A 13,244-nucleotide genomic window follows, 5' to 3' on the forward strand; every position below is an offset into this window, starting at 1 on the left:
GATATCCGGAACAAAACAAAGTACAGCGATTTAACTTATGCAAATGCGGAAGCCAGAAGTTCGTTCAACAAAAGGATATTTACAGAAACTATTTTATAATGTTTTTATTATGAATTGTAGTACTTTGATGCTTAAAGATATTTTTATTTTTTGTATAAGTAAAAGTTCATCCTTAATTCAATTAAAGAGGCTTTCACAATAAAATGAGATTTGTTTTGCAAACAGTGGCTTTTCATTTTTATGAATGCGGACCTTGAACATATTAAAGACTCTTCAAAAAACATATTTCAACCTATAGACATTTTACAAGTACATTTCTACCATTCCAACTTGTTTTAATGTTCTCTTTAATGATTTGCAATTTTCTACACGTTGTGGGTGTACAGAAAAGGCTATATCCTTGGAGGATAAAAGTCCAAGGTTTTACTGCTAGATATTAAATAAAACAAACAATTTACATTTCACTGTTAATGCGTTTCATTATGTACAAATCCTTTAATTGCTCGCTGGGTATTCAAACATGGCCGCATGACGTTGGGCCGTTTGCATATTTCCTGTATCGGTCTAATCGCTACCTAATAAAACTGACATTATCTGTACTTTATAGGGTGTTTCACTACAGTAGATGGATGGCCTAAGATACCAATAAGGCTTAGTATCCGCATGCAGCAAAAATGTAAAGGGGATCACAAATCACCACGACTCATGAAGAAGGAAGTAGATAGATAAATGATAATTTTATTATAATTTCGAATACAGTAGAGAGTGAAAAATGTCTCCGTTATGACGGCATAAACAAATGTGCACAAAACGGTCACTCAATCTAAGTTGTGTACAGAACTTGATGACAAAAGCAATCCTGCGATCTACCTTAAAATATAGAAAGTTACCAAACAAAAGTGACAAAATGCAATCCCAAAGCATTCATAATCATATTTTTACTTCAAAAAGAAAAACGTCAAATTAACCATAGATGTACGGTAGATTATGTATATACATGTATATGTGATGTAAATGTTTAGTTTCCATGCTCTGCTTTGCAAAATCGCATCGTGTGACCACACCTTCAGACAGGCAAATGTCACTTTACCAACAAACTTATTAAACAGTGCTCCTTGTATACTAGTATTCATCTGATACATGTACTGTAGATTGTAGGTTGCGAGTACTTAATTCCGCGATTCAACGATTTTCCATCAAATCGCGAGAACATAAAATCGCTAATGCCGAAATTTTATCATAGTTTCATGTAGTTTACAGGTGTCCGAAAATTAAAAGCGAGATTTTAGAATTTGCGAAACGGGCTTCTCGCGATTTTACGTGGATATTAATTCCTCGCGTTTAATTAGGAATTTACAGTATGTGTAATTTAATCTTATTTCGCTGTTCCAAAGTGAAACTGACATTCAAAATATTATCAGAATTTATGGATTATCCTGTACTTTTGTTTAAATCAATAGTTATTTAATTTAAAATATGTCCATGTCATTTTATTGTGCATGAGAAAATCGGAAATAAAGATAAATGCACTGTATGCCAGGTGCGTTTGCACTGAGTTAGACGAAAGAAAAACTATCCTAGGTGCAGAAAAAATATACATAAATACTTTGCATTAATTCAATGAAATGCAATCGTTTGAAAAATGCCTCTTAGATAAAATACAACCCAAAAACATGTGAAAATTCTGCTCTCTTAATTTGGTGCACTGGTTCTAAGGCCAAAAGCAGGCATTCATTAAAACCAGAGATGGACTGAGCTATTCTTCACTTTTATGTCATCCTCAAAATGTCAATGTTGACGAAAGGTTAAAACAATTTGATCTTCTGGAATCATGTTTTAATATGGTTATTTAAAGACTTTGATAAACAAATCTACAGTCGCCTGTATATTAGGCTATGTTGTCCTTTGTTGTTTTTTTTTCGCAAACAAGGCATCATAGTTCCATGTGGTTGCTGTTGTGGTGCACGACACCGATTGCGCATAGAACACGTGATACCTACGGTCACTGTCGCGCTCGCTCAATTTACAGCTGTACGTTCTTTTTTATTTGGTGTGTATTAATGAAAGAGGATCAATAAATAAATAAAATTTATTTTAATTCAAACTTAAGTGTTGCGGTAAGAACACATTTTTACCATAAGATTCTAGTGAGATATTTAGGTAAATAAAAAAAATATTTACTGTTAATTATTATAATATTTATTTTGAATTGGTTGAATATTGGTTCGTCTTTGTTCAGTTTTGTTTTACGCTTTCTTAACAGAAGCGACTTTTCGGGTATTTCTGACAAGCGGAAAAACAACCTTTAAGACCATGACGACCCAATGTCGATCACACATTTTTATCAAAACATAAGATATATTATAAAATGCAGAGATTTATCTGTTGAGATTTGATCTTTTTCTTCAAATTTATTTATATACATGTACATAAGATACGCTCTGCAAAGGATAAGTCAGATGCTGCCAAAGCATTTCTGTTGGGAAGGAACTCGATTTTGTATAGTATTCTAAGATCTGGTAAGTGAAATTAAGACTTTTTTTCCGAGCAGTTCCGGAAAGGACCGAAAAATTAATATGTTCTTTGTTTTGTTTTTTAACAGTTGAACTTATATGCCAGAACGTACATGCACTCCAAATTCAGGGTGTCGTGACCCTATTATCCTGGACGTCGGCGTGGGTGATACATAAGTAATACGACCTATGTGTACATAAGTAAAACGACCTAACTGTGGCTGAGTGGGAGATACATAAGTAAAACGACCTATGTGTGGCTGAGTGCAGGTTAATTGTTATCTCAACTGAATCTAATTTTTCCATCAAAAATCTCCCCCCATAAAAGCTTTTTGCCCCAAAGAAATCATATCGCATACAAATGTGATATATTCTTTTTTATATGTAATTTATAGAAATCGCTTATAAAAAGTTAATATCATTTTTAGTTTTTACCCTTTTTCGAAGCAATTGTCCGTCAAAACAATCTTCTAAATTACCTTCAGATCTAGATCTAGGCGTGTATTACAAATAGAGTGATCAGATTCAACAATATTAATGTACCAATCGAATGCTACTTGTACAACTACAATTAAATGTCATAAAGATAAGCCTTTGTATTATCAATCAGATAAATATAATCTCTTCAAACTTTGACAATTATGTACAGTTTATTGGTTTACAAGGGTCACAAAACAGAAGTTATGTTTTGTTAACCTATAATACTTACAATTATTGGCTTTTCATAAAAAAAAAAAATGATAACCCAATTCTCACAATTCTATACCGTTGATAAAGCTTTGCTATTATAATGGTGTAACTACTGTGAAGAATAAATGCAGTCTCATACAAAGGATTATTAAGAATATTTTCATGTAGAGAATTGTATTGAAAATCAAAAGAGATAAACCAAGTGGTTTTTACCATTACGGAGATTTTATGGAATTATTGCTTTCACAGGAAAACGCGTACGTACGACAAAACAGGCGGTGGGGGTCATTCGTGGAATGAATTAATTATTTGACCGAAACAAGGTTTGGATACGCCATGATAGATAGCGATTTTTTTCAATTGCAAACTTTAATGAAGCGAAACCGTACCATTCTAAATTAAACTACATGTACATTTTTTTCTCTGTTTCTTTTTTATCATTCAAATTACATGTAAACTATATAACACTGTGTTAATTCCTTTTCTGATAATCAAATACCTGTAAATGTAATAAAAAATTTAATAACTGTCAAGAACAATATATGTTATAATTCTTTTATGTTAAATACTCAATTCTGACTGGTTTAGACGCAGTTGACAATCGGTTCTATTACCCTCAGCGTTAGCAACACACTTGGCATTGGGTAACACAACGAAGTGTTACTACGCGTAAATCATGCACGTACGGTTCGCCGTAGAATTCACGTCATTTCTATACAAAAGCAGTAAAATTTTCTCTAAAATGAAGACATTCAGTATAATAAAATAGATAGTGCCTGTTTGGGAGGATAACAGTTGAAATTGACACCCCGAGAAAACCATTGTCAACCTCCGCTTCGCGTCGGTGGACAATGGTTTTCTCGGGGTGTCAATTTCAATTGTCACCCTCCTAAACAGGCCCTATTTATATAATGTGAGTCAAATTTGCAATTGGACCCAATAATTATATATGCCTTTTGAAGTGTTTCAGGAACATAAAATTATTATGTTATTTTTTAAAAGAATTGATATTAAATATCTTTTTCACCTATTCACTTATTTGCAGTATATGATGTCAGAAGTGACGCTTTTTTTTATAATTCAATAAAAATAAAAATCTTATTTTGAATGGAAAATAATAAATCAACACTATAGACATGGAATAACTTTGTCACTTCTAAGTCTTGGATAGATACGTCTCTGGTGAAAATGTTTTGTTTGTTAAAGCATGCGCTCAATGAAAGAAAAACTGTTTAAAAACAGCGTCTTATGATAAAAAAAAAAAGCAAAGATAGCGGGAAATGGACAACTTTGCGATATCATATTTCTGAATTGCATTTGGAAAATGAAAATAAAAAAACATCACCTGTATATTTTAACAAAGAAAACAAAGAATGAATGTAAAACGATGGTGTTCATTTATGGGCCATTTTGCACCCACGTCATCAAAAGTTCTTTTTTGTCACAATTTTTGCTCATCTTCTACCGTTTTTAACAGACAAAATATGAAGCTAGTAAAACAAAGGGCATCGCTAAGCGGACCAATACCTTGCTACACAACTGAAATGAATTATTTTATTATATTCATGTACATGTAATTGAGGAGACCTAATTGATTTGTGGAAATTTGGGGCATATATTAAGCATTTATACAGATAACCTAGATCAGAGTAAATATGACACTTATTCATATTTAAATTCATAACATCTATTTTATCTTTATCCCCAAGCTTCTTGGTGAAAACATTGGGAAGGAGGGAGGGGGGTTACAATTACGTGGTTGTACATAAACGATTCGTGTAAGTAAGCAAATTAATATTTCATAATGAAACGTAGTTAAAGATCTAGCGATCTGCAGTGTGCTCTGATGGAGTTGGCACGTCGTATGTCATCCCAAAGTATCAGATTTCTGATGGTATATTTGCGATTGTTGTCAAAAATTTTCACGAAATTCGGCTGCTTGTTTCAAATTTAACTAGACTTTGACCCGTGCGTGAACGGGTTGACATTGTATATTTCGTCAGACATTTACGAAATAGATACATCAAAACTGCACAACATGTTGAGATTTAGATCTCTCAGAATTTTTCATATTAAACGAACTGAGTTAGAGTTTAATTACAACCCCGTAAGTACATAAATAGCCTTTGAAAAAACAAACACATAGGCTGAAAACGTATAACATAATATGATTTCGAATTTCCTCTGTTCTGTAAACACGGTAACAATTTATAACAATAATGCATGAATAACAAGTGATTTTGTACCAACCCTAAATATAGGATTCAACTCTTCCAGATCACATACTCGAACTTTCGATCTCTCGAAGTTTAAATCCTGGTTCCCTGAAGTTCGAGTTATCGAGATTCACCTGTATATGTAATCTAATTATAATCATTTTATAAACACTATTCACACAAATTCACATGGCAAAAGATACAGGAGGAGGGGAAGTGTCAAAACACATATTTTGACCTATTTAAAGATAAAAACCAAAACTCTACAATACATTGCAAAAGCCACACTGCCGTTACTCTGGTGACTGATAAGGCCCACGGGCCTATTGATTTACTAAAATATACAAAAATATGGATATGACGAAGGAAATAATAGACAATAAATAATTGTCGCACCACCTTTTTTATCAACTGCATATCGTAAGTTAAACTCTTAATCATTTATAGCGACAAAATTAGATGATGGTTTGATTTGAATTCTGCAATGATTTTGACTGTAGTGTTCTTCGTAGTGTCTTATTAAAACCCTTTCTTCCAACAAATCAGTTCTTTTAAAATGCTCAGAGCGCACTTATATTATGTAATTCACGTTGTAATTTAACACGCATTGCTGAAACTTAGCAATCAATTCATGACATAATCCAATTTATATTCCAATAAAAACGGTTAAAATAATCGTTGCTTGATAGGTTTTAACTCGAGATGAACTAATCTCTCATTTTAATGTAATAGCTGGTGTCGTATCTTAATACCAGATGTTGACAGGCACATCACAAGATCAATTACATCTTGTGTTCTAGGACAATTTTAATGCTCCTCTTGGAGATCATAGGCCAATCGTACCTCTAACACTGAAGAACTGCAATCAATGGCGCAAGATAACACTGTGATGATAATTTAATGGGAAATTATCACTCAAATGGACGCAGGAAGTATTTACGGTACTTATCACAATTTAATGGGCAATCGAAAAATTTCAGAGGTTGTTAAGGGATCAATTACAAGTAAAAATCAATGCACATAGTCATTATTTTGATTAAAGGCACCTATCTTTTTTCCATGTTTTCAAAACTAATAATGCTGCGATTTTATTTGATTTAGTTAATGTTTGTTTTCCGAGATTGTCGTTTTTGTTTCGCATCTCACGTAAATATGACTCTATTTCGTTTGAGCATTAAAAGAATATACCCTTGCTTCACCTTAATTCGTTATTCATTTATTCCGCAAAGCCTCTAAGTTTATTTCAACGTGAATTAATGGTATTAAGCCAGAACTTTGAATAAACACACGCTTTTAAATGAGTAATTGAGATTCACTTTCGTTTTTTTTAACGCTATAACAGTTCCTCTTTTTTATTTAATATTTCAGCACATTACATTTTATTATCTGTCAATTAATTGCTGTACAGAAAAACTTGAAAATATTGAATGCAACAATAGTTTTGGACAAACTGTTAACAACAGAAATATAAAGTGTTGTCATGCCTGCAAGCAAAATCAATTTACAAAAACTTTACAAAGGTCATGTTTGAATTTAATTATGTTCATAAGAGCTTCATTTTTTATTCTCCAATCTAGCATGTATTTATTGAATCTACGAAACGGATTCCGATTTGTATGTGCGTCCAATATTTCAAGTATGTAAATTTCAATAGATAAGACGAATTCTCGGCTATCTATAAAACTAAACATCGGTAACCTAACAACGATCAGGAGCTAGTCAAAATTGACGATCAGTCAAAACGTTTATTATACTGTTTTGTTGAACATATTTTGAACGCACAAAACACATTTTTCATTGCAAAAACTGAAAATGAATAGTTTTTTGTTTTATTTTAAATACATGTAGTTATGTTTTAAAAAAATCGATATAAATATAACATCATGTACCAATCGCAACTTCTCGGGCCTTTCCGGCAGAGGTCGGCAAAATGCATCGAATGTATTAACATTTCCGGATGGTAGAATTTTATACAAACTGGAGTCTCTTTCTACTATAATTAGTATCAGCTAGACATAACTTTTCTTTGGAATATTTTAGGGTATATCATTGACTTTAGTGAAGTCTAACCCACATCTCAACAGATCGTAAAATGTGTTGTATAAATATCAAGTTTTATAAAAAGGGGGTTGTCATGGGTGCCTATGTCATACATTCGAGATCTTTTTCCGAGCTCTGCCGTAAATGCCCGAGAAGTCGCGATTGCATCATTTACATGAAACTAATTGTACTGAACTTTTTCCTATAATTGTCTTTTTCTTGGTGAAAATTTATTCACTTTCTTTGACAAAGACCTGGGTTTGCAACACATATGGGATCCTCAGTTGTTGTTGTTGTGGTAGAAGCAGTTGTTGTTGTAGGAGCTACAGTTGTTGTTGTAGGAGCGACAGTTGTTGTTGTAGGAGCTACAGTTGTTGTTGTAGGAGCGACAGTTGTTGTTGTAGGAGCTACAGTTGTTGTTGTGGGAGATGCAGTGGTTGTTGGAGCTGGGGTGGTTGTTGTTGTTGTTGTTGTAACAGCCCCTTCTGTTACAGCGGTAGAGATTTGTGCCACCGTTGTGCAGGGCGATGATTCACACATATCCTGAAACGTGCCATTACAAAACAAACCATTGTCAAATAGATGACTATATTATGATTTTAATGTTTATAAAAAAAAAGGACCAGAAAGCCAGTTTTTATTTACTTGTATAATGGCATTTATTTATCTGCGAATGACACAAATATCTTTAAAAAAAATTAAGAAATATGTACGTAAAACAAAAACAAGCAGAATTATATAAGGAAAAAATATACAGTTAGGTTGTACAGAAACAAGAAAGCAGACAAAAGCATATTAAAAATGACAAAGAACATGTAATGTTTTAAACTTACCTTGGTAAAAAGAAAACAGAGAACAGAAGATGAAGGTCCACAGCTCGTCTTGGAAACCGTTTTGTAAAATGTACAATTATCAGAAGATGAGTCATGGCACACACCAAAATTCATGCACCCGGAAGTCACTCCGCAGTTAAAGCCGCACTCTGAGGTCGTCAAGGTCGTTAGTGAGGTCAAGTGACTGCTTGTGACGTCATAAAGATTACATAGGTGTCCACTCGCCAATTGTAATGTCCCGAAAACAGCTAATGACGTCAGTCCAAAACGAACCAGTGAACATATCATTATGACCTTTTTTCTTAAAAAAGTGGTTTGCAAGATTTAGGTTAAAAGCATCAATGGTATTCTATAACTTAGTAAGTCACCGTCCACGTCGTCAGAGGTTGTGGTTTTTCCCGCTCTGTTCTCTTTGCATAGCAGACAGCACTGTTCTGGCTCAGTAGCCAAAGGCCATTGCCTATCTCAATTCCGTTTCATTACATCTCTGATAGCAGTATAAACAGCACAACCTTTCATATTTCATACACGTTTTGAATAATGCACAAAATTCTCGGAAATCAAACTTACCGACGTTCGATAATTTGGTTGAAAATAATAAAGCTATCATATCTTTTTGTGATTTTTATGATGGTGGCCCTGTATAATTTGAGCAGAGCAGATCTTCAATATTTATTATCTGTGTGAGTAAAAGATAAAGTAATGCACAACTGCCGTAAAACATTTTTATTATATACAGACAGAATAAAAGATTTACTTCTAAAACTGAGAAAATTTAAGCTGCAATATCGGTTTAAGTTTACATAGTTAAGATTTGCTTTAGAAAAATAAGGCTAACGTAGAAGACACATGAAGGAAGTAATAAAATATTAAAACTGAGTAAGTTTTATATCATAATGAATATTCTTATGATTATGAAAAATTACCAATGGCAGCATGTTAAAAAGTTCGGATGCTTTTCATGAACAATAAACTGCAACAGAGACATGATAAAGATATTTGAAAACGGACAGTGCAAGTAACGGAGCAGGACGGAGTGTAGGTACACTTATCATTTGACAATTTGTAAAGCACATAGAAAACACCTTGGTGATTATCTTGAGGTTATCAGTATGACCGAAAGCTATATATCGATTATATTTATAAAGTCATTATTTTGTGCATTATCGCTTTTCACGAGTTGTTGACTCCAAACAGTCTTTGTGGCACCATGCCGTTGTGTTTGGTCCAATCCAATAGGGTTGTTGTTAGAAAAACTCGAGCTTATCCTTGTCCTTTTGATGAGTATTATTGAATGATAATCCCATTCTCATTCGCGGTCAAGCATGATCGACTGCATATCTAGAAACTATCCAGAAAGAGTAAAATGAAAGACGACGGGCTGAAAAAAGGCCTCACAGCCCCCCTTATCTATCCCTGTCCACAACACCCCAAACTATAAACATAAAACTTAATTTACAAAAAAATAACACTCAAGACATATCACGTAACAATGTCTGTCAACTAAATATTCATTAACTACAAAGAATTTTATGGCACTTAGTGTAATTCTTTAGCATCTTCATACATTTGAATATAATTTTTGTAGAATAACCCATGTTTATTTAACTCATTTTCTGTGGATAATAAATTTATTTTAAAAATCGCTTTATACTTGAATGCTGTAAAAACTTATACACACAAGTGCTGAAAATGATTATGTTCCTATCTTAAACTTCTGTATATTCAGTCTTTTGATCAGTAATACATTTCATTTAAAATTCGTCAATTATAAACTATCAATGCTTCTATCAAGTCAACGTAAAAGGGTGAGGGTATAAAGCAAATAGTTAACAAATGAGTCTTGAATATTAAAGCACTGGTTTACCGTTAACAAAACGATATTTTTGATACACATTAATGATTAAGAAGAACTACAGACGGGTTGAACCGTTCTAAAATATATTCAGCCTCTAGCGCTGTATTTAAAGATGTGAGTGAATGATGAAAGCGGAATACAATGCATGAATAAGTAAACTTTTTGACGAAATTTATTTTGTTTTTACATATGGCAAACCAAAAATATAAAGAGGGAACTAATGTTCTCTTTTCTTAAGGAAAAGGCATAATTTATGGATAATCACTGTCTTTGTAGAGAATAATGTCCATTTTTTTCTTGCCTTAGGTAGCCACTGGGTTAACCAGTGACGAAAGCGCATTATGAATTCTTCTTGATAAGTCATTGGAGTTAATTTTGTCTTCATTTCGTTGTTCTATAGTCGGGTCCCCTAGGTTTGAAAATTGCTTCTTCATTTTACGAATGTAACAGATTAAGATTAAAGTTTTCTTCACTTTGATTTTCATTTATTTGTGAATGTGTCTTTGTTTTTAAAACTACTTCTTCATTCAACGAATTAGGAAGACGAATATACTAATAACAATTAAAGAGTAGTAATATAAGCAATATACCTCACCGCCAACAAATTTTTGTCTTGGAATAGAAAAACGCACTGCATTAGATAAACGCGTAACTTGGTTGCCCTTTTATATTCTTTGGACGACGGGCAGCAAAATATATGGTCTTTTTCATTGTTTTTCTTTTTTTAACAAACTGTACAAAACATCGTTTTTTTTTATCTCCAACAACCCTACATATTATTGAGACAATCAGTAACAAAATTTAGTAATAAATGCCATATAAAGCTTTGAATCTTCAATTGTGGCAGCACCTTGCCTCTGGGAGTAACGGTTTAACGTCTTCATTCTTTATCATACACACGATAGTACATAAGTTTGAATCTAATATATACATTTTTGTCATTTGAAATAATTCTAAAAATAATTCTTGATGTTCTTAAGAACCCTTCACATCGCCCCATCATTATATGAATAACTTAAAATACATGTATACACAGTATATTAGGATGCCAACTTTAGTATAAGTAGCAAATTGTAGCCAAGATAAATATTTTGCTATTTTTTAATTAAAATAAATACACCCCTTCGTATACTGTAATGTTGAAAGCTGCACTGTACTGCTCACGCCGAAATGTTATATAAAATTAGTACTATCACAAATTTCGGCAACGTTGTTTTTTTTTTTTAAAGAAAATACATCATACACATTTTTCCAATTAATTTACTTTAGAATATTTGATCATTCATGAGGCCTCTTTATTGAAAATAAGGTTAAGGTTTAGAAATATTAAATGAAATATTAGGACATTGCTGCTACAAATAGAAGCAGCAGATACTTCTTGAAAAGAATTAACCAAATATATTCCTTTGTTAAGCACTTCGGGATTTGGGCGTTACTTTTGAACAAAGTTGAAGAAATATCATATATCAAAGTACTGAAAGCTGGGCTCTTTTTGTGTGTCTTTATGTATATTGTGTAGTAAAGACTGAAAATATCTCTCTCTCTCTCTCTCTCTCTCTCTCTCTCTCTCTCTCTCTCTCTCTCTCTCTCTCTCTCTCTCTCTCTCTCTACAATTCTCTTGAAATTAAAAAAAGAAACAAAATGCTAACACTTTTGACAAACCATAGTTCTTTGTATAACTATTTGGTGTAGCGGAAGCTTTTAGTTTGACGCTGTTTGGTTTTTTGTTTACTTTTGAAGTTGTGCTACATGTATTTATAGTAACACTGGCGATTTGCCCGCCTACAGCCAGAACTCTGCTTTTAGCAGAGCCCGGCTAAAAATACATCGATGCTTGTACAAAGCTATCACATATTGATAAAAAAAACTTCTTTGATAAAAACCTTTGGAGAATTCTACCACGCAAAATATTATATTAAATTTGCTTATGGCCTGGAGTTCCATCTCCGTTATAAGATGCAAGTCAACGAAGAAGTGTGAATTTAATTGTATCAAGTAATTTGACCTGTATTGATAATGAATGTTACGACAGCCAACTGTAAAATGTCCCCGCTTACTGAGTAAAATGTGCTTACTTCCATATCTATGGTTGTTCTACAAGGTGCGAAGATGCCTAAAAATGCCATAAAAATTAATTAAGAACTGTTATACAGAGATCTGCCTTAGAGAAAAAAGTTCTTATCGTTTTATTATTTTAGATTTGTTTTCATGAATTTGCAAACGCTTCTTTTACTAAAACTCGGTAGTGGGTATCAAACCTCTCATTTTCCTTCTATTGTACTTATTTAAATTGAACGGGGTTTTTATTCGATTCAACTTTTAATCCCGTAACTATTGCCCATTAATAAAAATGTGTGTTGATTTTAATGTTGAAAGTAATTTAAATACATGCACATGAAACTTATATATACAACTATTTCTGATACATCCTCATTGTTTTAATCCTAAAGCTGTTGCCTTGATTTGAATGGGATTTTTACATGCGCAAAAACAAGAAGACGGGAGACAAACTGATATTTAGGAGTTAAAACTGACAGCTTGCAGTTAACGCAACTAATAGTTGGTTGTCTATAGATGTTGCATAATCCAGTCTCTTCTTTAAATCAGTAAATGGAATTTGTGTGTCAAGATTAATTTTCACATGAAATAAAATCTGTATTTTTCTAGCTTATTAACTTAAGCTTATAGTAGTCATGTACAAAAACAACTCTGAGACAAACATAATAGAAGTATGGAATCATATGGATAAAAAATGTTTTAACCCAATTTCATGTATCAAACGTTAGGGCGTTTAATAAGATATATTAACGTGTTTTTACGGAAAACATGAATAAGCAAAATGATTTAGATGTTACACGTCATTTGTATGACAGCTTTCCGGAAAATTGTTGGCTATCTGCCTCACCTAACAGTCGTTGTGGGGTATATGTCTGACAAATTCCCCACTTTACTCGGCTATCGCTGTTGTGTTTCCTTGTGGCTATTTGTTTAATTGATATAAACATATTAGAAGTTCGCTCCAGATTGATTTGCAAGATGACCGATTAAAGATGACTAATATCATGGATAAGTCAGTCAAAGCTCCTACAAAACG

General features: G+C 32.8%; 1 protein-coding gene across 1 annotated transcript; it reads right to left on the reverse strand.

The window, feature by feature from the left end:
• Window positions 1-7,231: 7,231 nt before the first annotated feature.
• Window positions 7,232-9,022, reverse strand: LOC128163888 (integumentary mucin C.1-like). Its single transcript, XM_052827569.1, has 2 exons — window positions 8,293-9,022; window positions 7,232-8,002 (listed from the first exon to the last, which is right to left on the reverse strand). The coding sequence occupies exons 1-2, from the start codon at window positions 8,578-8,580 to the stop codon at window positions 7,694-7,696; spliced, it is 597 nt and encodes a 198-aa protein (XP_052683529.1). The 5' UTR covers window positions 8,581-9,022; the 3' UTR covers window positions 7,232-7,693.
• Between the last annotated feature and the right edge of the window lie 4,222 nt (window positions 9,023-13,244).

This window comes from Crassostrea angulata, chromosome 9 (assembly GCF_025612915.1).
Source record: "Crassostrea angulata isolate pt1a10 chromosome 9, ASM2561291v2, whole genome shotgun sequence".
NCBI lineage: Eukaryota > Metazoa > Mollusca > Bivalvia > Ostreida > Ostreidae > Magallana > Magallana angulata.

Excerpts from the sequence above, each read along its gene's own strand:
- LOC128163888 (XM_052827569.1), bottom strand. The coding sequence starts at position 8,580 with ATGATATGTTCACTGGTTCGTTTTGGACTGACGTCATTAGCTGTTTTC. Across the intron at positions 8,003-8,292 it reads TCTGTTTTCTTTTTACCAAG|GATATGTGTGAATCATCGCC; the intron begins GTAAGTTTAAAA and ends GGCACGTTTCAG.